This window comes from Amphiprion ocellaris, chromosome 6 (genome assembly GCF_022539595.1).
Source record: "Amphiprion ocellaris isolate individual 3 ecotype Okinawa chromosome 6, ASM2253959v1, whole genome shotgun sequence".
NCBI lineage: Eukaryota > Metazoa > Chordata > Actinopteri > Pomacentridae > Amphiprion > Amphiprion ocellaris.
This window is the reverse complement of record NC_072771.1, coordinates 37,494,432-37,503,926: the sequence shown is the minus strand read 5'-3', so window position 1 is coordinate 37,503,926 and position 9,495 is coordinate 37,494,432. Positions and strand designations below refer to the sequence as shown.

The 9,495-nt window shown below is 40.5% G+C and overlaps 1 protein-coding gene across 1 annotated transcript in view; it reads left to right on the top strand.

Annotated features, from left to right (window-relative positions):
- The first annotated feature begins 1,157 nt into the window (after positions 1 to 1,157).
- The window catches only part of col27a1b (collagen, type XXVII, alpha 1b), an 88,365-nt gene continuing 80,027 nt past the window's right edge, over positions 1,158 to 9,495 (top strand). Inside the window, exons 1-2 of the mRNA XM_023262471.3 lie at positions 1,158 to 1,795; positions 3,654 to 3,718. Of these exons, the coding sequence (XP_023118239.1) occupies positions 1,743 to 1,795; positions 3,654 to 3,718 (118 nt within the window). The 5' untranslated portion in view covers positions 1,158 to 1,742. The remainder of the gene's footprint in view (positions 1,796 to 3,653; positions 3,719 to 9,495) is intronic.

Here is a 9,495-nt window from a genome sequence, read left to right as displayed (position 1 = left end):
TTCTGGATCACTGTCACTGGATCCAAGGATTTGTTAAAGATTTCTGTATCACTGCCAGATAGCGTCATGGCGTCACTGTAACTATGACAACAAGTGAACACTATGTCAGCTGCCTGCCGATGATCATGAATGTGATCCTACTACAAATCCACCGCTGTGGACTTATCTGTTGGAAATGATACAAGGAACAACTGATTAAATTGTGGGGGTGTTTCCCATCAATTCCCGCTGCCTGCTACATATTTAGGTCACGTGATTCAATATCTGTACATAACGTACACATGCAGAACACACACCTATGTTCAGCGCAAGGTCATTTTGTTTATGGTTTACATCTATATTAAATGGCCACATTCTATAGTGCTGTGATTTCTGCCACAAATCTTTTCAAGATTTCAGCCGTTGGAAATGATACGACTGAGCAGCCTTGGCGGAGTACTGTGCTCTCTGAGTGCTTTTCTTGTTTTTAATGCAACAAGCTATATTGGCTTAAGTACATTAGTCTTTCCTCTACAAACAAAGTTATTTTCAATGACCGATTACATAATGTTTGACCAAATAGACACAAGTTTCTAAGGACCTGAAATTCTGAACTCAAATGGAGAAAAAAAGAAGTTACCAAGCCAATTAAATTATTTTACTACAACCTCAAGTTTGTCTTTAATCAATTATTGTAGAAATTTAGGTCTAATTTGAACAGAATATTAAGTTTGTATAATTACTAAGATTATAACTCATCAAAAAAAATGTTTGCAACTGTAAATCTTTATTCTTTTTCTTTTAATGTATAAATATATAAAGCTCATTTTGAGAAATGCATAAATAACTCCAATTTACCTGCAATGTAATGTACCCTGAAAAACAGCAATAGAATTCTATTCTACATTAAATATTTATATGTAATTGTCACAGGTACAACAAATTATTTTTCAGAGCGCCCTTTACTATCAATGAAAAATTAAACAAACCAACTCGTTTTCACTTGATTTTAGTCTAAATTTCCTGCAGGGGGCTTTTGTCTCACCACCGGCCTCTGAAATCTTTGCTGCGGCCCTGCAAAAGCTGCTGATATGATCTTTCCTAACAAATCACAATCACAGAAAACCACCACAGCTTTTTTTTCCCTTCTTTCATTCACTGACCGACTGCACACTCTTTGTGAGAAGACACACCTTCATCTGGAGCAGCGCAGCACCGCCGGAGCTCCACATGTTTCCCTGGATGTCAGCTGAGGGCGACAGAGGGAGGCGCCCCCCCCTCCACCACCTCCAGCCCTCCTTGCCCCGGTTCTCAAGATTCCCCTCAGTCCACAACAAACTTTCATTTTGGAAAGTCGACACACATACACTCTCACAGCCCGGCTCGTCATCTTGTCTTGTCCTGCTGGAGAAGCTGGACTTAATTGTTCTTTTGCAAAACGCGCGAAGGAGGGAAGACGGACTTTAAAGTCTTAGGAAGCGCACAGGTGGAGCGTCTTTTTTTAAAATTTTAAAATTTTATTTTTTTTTTGGTGTTCATCTTCTGGAAGTAGGAGAAGAAGAAGAAGAAGAGACAAGGAAATGACACAGAGGAGCTTTTTCAATACTGCTGCTTCAGCTGCGTAATAATCCCGCATGGTTTCGTTGTTTTTACGCGTTCGCTCCTTTTACGTAAACCTTCGAGGAAACACCTGGGATGGAAAAACTTTCTCTGCCTCTTCTGGACTGTAGTAAAAACTCCCAAGAAAGAATGAAGTAACCGCTATGGAGCCGGAAAATGCCCCGTACTCCAAACTCAAAGGCACTGGAGTCGGGGGGTGAGTCCACAGATCGTTATAAAAAAATGCGAACATTTTATTTTCAGCTTTGTTTGGTGCTTTCAGGGGTCATTCATGTACTCGAAAACGGCGCCTGCGTCTAAATTCGTGCCAATTAGAGCAAGATATTCGTGATTTGTTGGAAGTTGCATTGATAAAACTACCTATATTTATAATCTGAAGAAGTTGTTGCAGTATTTTTTTGCGAAATGGCTAAAAAATTCTTGTTTATTTGTTTGGAAAACCGTGCAATTTAAAGCAGGTGGTATGGAAACATTTTACGCACAGTTCAGTGGAAGCCAGTGTTGTCTGCAGCACTGTTACCGAAGTTGTGTCTTTGCAGTTTGTGTCAGAATGAGCTGCCAAACGATCTGGGACTGATTTGAAGGAGATGTATGAGAGGAGGAGACCGACTTTTTCTTCCTCCTCCTCCTTTTTTCTCCTCCCTGCTGTGCATCTCACTCAGCTGGTTGGCCAGACTGTCCCAATGGGAGGAGATTGAGAAAAAAAAATGTTGCATCATATAACCCTGCTGGACATATGAGAGTTTTGGTCACAAGCTTGCACACCCCCCTGCTTTTTTCTTTGCTAATGTCAGTTCAGTGTGAGAGCAATGAGGGAGGAAAACTTTTTTTTTTTTTTTTTTTCCACTGCTTCAACCAACACTCATCGGTTGACCGGTGGTTTTCTGTCGCTCTCTGGAAAACCACAAATGTAAAAGATTTCCTGCAACGGGGCTTTCATTATGGCACTTGTCACTGAACATGTGCCACTTCAAACGGCACATGGCTCAACAGGCGTTTTCTGTTTCATCTGCTGCCTTTAACCAAATCATTAGCTGGGATGTGTGAAAAAAAACAACAACTTTGAATTATCCCAGCGATGATGTGACTTCACACTCATCCAAGATAATTTAACACCTTTAGAGCAATACTGGCTCAGTGTGGGAGTATTCAGCACCCCCCAGTTTAGCGCTCGACCTGAGAGATAAATGCCACTGAGAAGCAGTGGAGGAAAATCTCCTCTGTATTGCCTGACTTGGGGTATCAGACGGCACTGCTGTCATGTGAAAAAAGCATCTGATCTAATTCCAATTGAAGGATTACATGGTCTTTTGTGGGTTGAGGAAGAGTGTTGTGCCTTTTTGAGTTCCGTGAAACCCCTTTGAAACCCTCACAGTCCCCCAAAAAGAAGTGCACATCCACCTTGTGATAAAAGTTCAGATGTTGGAGATAAAACGCAGCGTTGATATATGCCTTTTTTCAAATGCTTGTCTGTATCTGTCGGTTGGACTTGCAGGTTTTAAGGTGATGCAGTGGTTTTTAAGTTGGTCAGAGGTGGGCCTTCGTAGGAGCGCTCACCTAAGCAGTAGCTTATCTGGTCAGGCAGTGAGATAAGACTGAGCCTGTTGTCACGAAACAGATGTTAGGCTGAACAAAGCAGAGCTGCTGCTGCTGATGCTGCTGCTGATGCTGCTGCTGATGCTGCTGCAGCTCTGATTGCTGGAGAAAGAGGAGTTTTAGTGGGTAAATTTCATCTTCAAACATTGGAATTTGAACTCATACAATATCCTGGAACTTCTAATTAATGATTTTAATCTTAAATTTGGGGATTAATGGATTAATTAGAAGCTGAAACACTCAGTTTATTAGATAATCGTGCAAAAAATGATCTTACTTTGACTTAAGCCTTTGATGAAACTAAGTAAGTAAATGAAGGATAGAAATCTACAACTTTTAAAATGTTTTTTGCACTTTTTAAGACCAAACAAGCCAAAAATACTCCAAAAATTAATGAATTGCAAAGTCTAAAGATTGCATGATGATATTTTTCACCACTCTTTTGTCTTTCTCTTTAGGAGAGTTCTGATTTTCTGGACTATACTCTGTTGCACCTGCTCTCTAAGGCTAGCACAAGCACAAGGTAAGCAACTTCAGGACAAAGATGGGTCAGTTTTTCTCTTTTTTCATGCAAACACATTGCACGGCCTCATAAACAGTGTAGGGAAGAGGACATTAAAATTGATTAATGGGAGGTTACGGTGACACTTTTAGGTGTCTCATATGCACTGCATCACTGAGAAGATATTTAAATCAGGGTTAAATTAGAGTTAAAAGCAGTTAAATGGAAATGAAACACAGAATAAGGGGTGAAGAAAGTTTGTCTGCTTCACTAACATGGGGCCCCTTATTGTGCACATATTTGTCCGAGTTATCCCAGGATTATCTTTGACCAGGGCGATCAGCATCCAGCTTGATCAGCTGTTTGCGCAGTTTGATGTATCAAGTTTAAAATCTCATGTTAATCTTCCCTGGAAATCATATTAAAGTTTGGTTGCAGATGGGGATGCGCTCTTCAGCCCCTTGAAGTGGTCGCACCGGGACAAACGCTTGAACCGGATTAGCAGCGAACTGCAGATGTCCTTTCAGAATTCGGCCTCCCACTCAAGGCATTATTTTTGTGAAAACAACAGGGGTATAATGGAAGAAGAGCATCGCATTTGGATTTCACTATGTCAGCATAAACATTTTGAAAAGCCATTATCTTAGCAGTTGTGCTCACAGCGCTGCTCTAGTAGGACATTCTTCATAATGTGCCAAAAAAATAACCGGTTTCTTCATAATAACGCATGAATTCACAAGTGAGTCAGACATTATTTTATTGGAAAACATCCATCCATCCATTATTTGTACATCGATTAATCCTAATTGGAGTCTACCACGCTCACATTCACACCTACGAACAATTTGGAACTATCAGTTAACCTCAGTATGTTTTTGGACTGTGGGAGGAAGTTGAAGAACCTCATGAAAACCCACGCATGCACAGGAGGAACATGCAAACTCCACACAGAAAGATCCCAGGCCCAGGCCAGGACGCGAACCTTCTAGCGGTGAGGCAACGGTGCTAACAACCGAGCCACCGTGCAGCTGGAAAACACGGTAATATAATCAAATATGACCTAATGAACCTTCTCAATTTGAAGGAGTTGAATTGTAGCGTGTTTATTGACTCAGTAAAAGGCGTTGAATGAGCTTTCATCCACCATTCTCTTTCTTAATCCGACTCTCTCAGCTGTGCATTGATGTCTTGCACTCAGCTTTCTGTTGCACAACTGCGAGACTCTTATGTTGATTTTGCCATCAATCACAGTCTGCCAGATCTTATTCAATCAGAGCTCCTCTCCGTTTCAAGATGTCTTTTGATAAACTAAGACACAGCGTTCGTTCGCTGATAACAGTTTCCGGCATTTTCTCTGTAATTCCGCCTTCATCAGATGATATTTTCACTCCCGTGATGACTGCTGAGTGTCGAGAGACCCAGATTCCTCATATGTAAGGATGTGTCAATTTGCAGCCTCTCAGATCCTAACAAGACTATAAATCTGTGCCTTGCTTTGACAGGCTATGCTAGAAAAATAGTTGTGCTGCAGTTATATAAGCCTGCAGACTAGTTCTTGGATCATTTGTAAGATAAACACCCAGTTGTCAGCTCTTATGCATATGGAAATTGACTGTGCAATCAGTCTATTGTGACGTTTGTTTTTCACGCTCGTGGCTGCACTCCAGTCTATTATAGACACGATCCAGGCGTGGTTTATTACAGCCTTTCCTCTGCTACTTCAACATTCTGACATCAGACACCAGAAGGAATCCTGACTGTCACTGTGCACAGGCATTTGAGTTTCTACACAATTCCCATAGCTACACGTACATTTATAGCCTACACATTTCCTTAGAAGGGTTCCTGATTGAGGTCAGCCACAGTGCACCATCCCTGGAGTAGATTTGGGGGGCTCTGCATGTCACTCTAGATGTAATACCAACCTTCTTCCAGCTGTCAATGCCAGAAATTAAGCCAGCAAACCCGGGGGTTGCTGCTTGAGCCCCCACATCTGCCTCTACCTTGAAGGCAGATGATGGTAAATAATTCATAGACGGCAAGAAAGACATACATTCTGGGAATACGCTCATTAGCGATAAAGAACTGTGATGTCCGCTTGCTCAGTTCGACTTTTTTCTTTAAAGAAAAAAAATCATCCATTTTAGTGTGGCATGGTAAAAGTTTAACTGAGACAACTTTTGAATGAGTTTCAAACTTTTGGTAATGTCTCCTGGCCGGTAGAGGCCTTAATGTGCTGAGTCAGAGGACAACGATTTACTCCCTGTTTCTTGAGAATCACAGCTTAGCCCAGTAAACGGTCTTTCCTGAAAGATCTTCAGTGTTCCATAAGCCCAAGTTGTAGTACTTAATATTGTATTGATACAAGATGAGATAAAACTTTGTTAATCCTGAAGGAAATTATTGCTCAGAAACAACAAAATGACATAAATGCAGTGCCTAAAATGTTGAAAATGTCAAAATCTAGTTTTGTTACCCAGTACTTTTCCATAAAGTGTCAAGTCACTTTATACTGCATTGTCTTACAGTGTGTCAATACTGTACTATTTCATCCTCATTTCTCACCCCTGTACATATTGTAAATATTATTACTATTGTTCTATTATTATTTTATTTCTATTACTACGTCTATTGCTACATAAGCTGCTGTGACAATGTGAAGTTCCCCCGGCGTGGGGAGAAATAAAGGACTTATCTTAAGTCTATATAGGTTCTTAATCATTGTAATCCTAAAAGCTTCAGAAGAAGGCAACTGGACTTCTTTTGTTTGGTTCTTGAAAGTGTTTCACCTCCAAGAAGCTTCATTACTTCTAAGTGACTGATTCGGAGTACCAGATGTGTGTGTGTGTGTGTGTGTGTGTGTGTGTGTGTGTGTGTGTGTGTGTGTGTGTGTGTGTGTGTGTGTGTGTGTGTGTGTGTGTGTGTGTGTGTGTGTGTGTGTGTGTGTGGGATGTGTGTGTGTGTGTGTGTGTGTGTGTGTGTATATATATATATATATATATATATATATATATATATATATATATATATATATATATATATATATATATTTATATTTATATATAGTCACCCCCAACTCACTTAGTGGCCCAGTAATGACCCAGGACCCAAATGCGTCCAGGTAAGAATAGTTTGAAATTGCCATGTTAAGGATGACTCAAGATGTTGATGGTGTTAAAACTTTACAGTGAGAGATCTCAAGCCTATATTATCAGTGCCTGATAATTGGTATTCATCATTGTCCATTTGCATCTAAAAGATAATAGACGCTCCTTTGAGGACACCGATGTTCACATTCTGGACAGAGCAGACAGATAGTTTGAGAGAAATATAAAGCTATCTATGCTAAACTGGAAAAGCTGTTTTTTAACAGAAGAGTGGGTCTAAAACTCCACTTGTCAGGGTTTCTAAGGAGAGATTTCAAGGCTGCATTATAAGTACCTGGTAAATGGTTTTGTTGTTGTCCACATCCTCCACAAAGTAAAGGACATTCTTGATGACAGCAATGTTTACATTCTGGACAGAGAAGATGGATGATCTGGGAGAAAAGTGAAGGAAACCATCGATGTTAAACTGAAAAAGCCGTCTTTAAACAGAGGAGGGACTCTACGGCATCACTTGTCAGGTTTTCTGGAGAAACATCTCAACACTGCATTATAAGTACCTGACAGGTGGTGCTGTAGACCCTGTTCTCTTTTCCAATTCAACATAGATGACTTCCTCAAACCATTCCTCTCACCATTGTGAGTGTGTTTGTCATGAAAAGAGTGTCCTTTATAGTTTAGATCCACATGACCAAAATACCATGTATGAGATACTTAAAATGCAATTTTGAGATCTCTCCTGTAAAATGTCACCAGCTTCAGCACCTCGAGCTATCCGTGAACTGGCAGTTTCATGAAAATTTACACCTCAAGGCATCTGAGTGTTGGGTCATTAACAGTGGGGGTGTTGATATATGTCCAGGACTCTCGCTTTTAGATCCAGGTGGACGATTACACCAGTCATCAGGTACTTCTAATGCAGTGTTGAGACTTTTCACCAGAAAGTTTCACCACCATTTACATCTTGAGTCATCCCTGAACCGGCAGTTTTTTACAGCTGTTCATACCTCAAGGCGTGTGAGTGCTGGGTTATTAATGGGCCACTGAGTGACTTGGAGTCGACAATCTGAGACTCTGCATCAGTCAGTTTGAACTGAAGAAGCCTTCTGAAAAAGAGGTGAAATGTCTTCAAGAACCAAAATGAAAAAAAATGAATCCAGTAACTTTCTACTGAAGCTTTAAGGACCTAAAAGTGACTTTCAAGTCTCCATTTCTGTTCTTTGTTTCCACCTGAAGTTTGTAACTCTAAAGCAGCTGCAGGTAATGTTGACATTACACTGGCAGCATACTAATAGTTGAAATGCATTATAGAATGCACATTCCTGCTTTCTGCATAAACACTTATGTTGTCTGATAGACACGTTCTTCAACACCGCTTGTCTCCAGGATGTGTTAAACTCCGTTCTCAGTTTTTTTCTCTTCTTCAGCTCATCAGGAGGTCACAAAAAGCCTCAGGCAGCCCGCCTACCCGCTTAGATTTAGATATGCAGCGAAAGCCCTGAAAGTACATCACACGATGAAAGAACAATTTTGCTTTCCTCACACTGTATTAACAATTCAAATCAGTGCCGTATAAGAAATCTGACTGAAGACGGTCTTTGTTCTTGTTTCGGTTTCTGTTTGATGTTTCTTTTCCATGTGTGAGTTTTTCAATCGAGCTGCCCTCCCGCTGCCTGCACAAACTGAGCCGGGCTTCCCTCCTCCTAACAGGACTTGTGTCTATACTTGTTTCATTATTTAGCAGTTTATTTCAGTCTTGCCCACATTTGTTTTACATTAATCCGGAAAAAGGGATGGATATTTGAGATTTATATGTAAGCTTTTAGTCTCGACGTTGCGCGTACTGAGCGGATTAATGTACTATATTTAGGATGTGCTGATTTTCTTGAGATGATAAATTCTTTTTCTGTTTTCCAGCCTTCCTAATCTCAACAAAAAGCCTTTGTTTGACATTACTGATGACTTGCACAGGGGCCTTACAATAGACAATAGTAGGATAATTGGAACATTTCCAGTCTGTTTTGATGTTGGAACCAAAAACAGATTTAACTTCCTAAGTGTTTTGCTTGTGAAACTAATATCCAGATTTAAATAACATTGGTGCTGTTGTTTCAGTGGTTCTTGGTTTTGGGGGTTGGAACCAGGAGGTTAGATTTCAGGGTCACCAAGTACAACATTTTTTTTCAGATTGGAGGTTAAAGCATATGTTTCTGTTCTTAAAAATAAGACAAAAAATGTGTCAATTTATGAGTTTTTCTGCATTATTCTTGGAAATGGGATGCTTTAAGTTGAGAACCAGGTGAGAATGTGCATTAACTGTAAAGAATTCTGTAGAAGTAGGTGCAGTTTTTTGCCACACTGAAATGTGGATTTAATTAAGCCCTTACACAAAGGTGTGGATGCAGTTAGGAGCGATATACAGTGCACACAGCACTGTAATGTGTGAACATTACCGGCATTCTGCTCCCGGGAGATGCAAGTAGCAATTAAAACCTGCAGAAAAACACTGCAGTATGTTTCCATGAGCTCGGGCTCCTGTCAGAGCGATCATCTTTAATCAGGAGACATTACCAGACAAAGTGAGATGGCATTTTGTTTTGTCTCCGCACTAATGCACCTCTTAAAACCCCACCGCCGTCCACCCCGGGGACTCGTTGAGCCACCGCTTCCTGAGATTGTTCTAATTAAGACTGA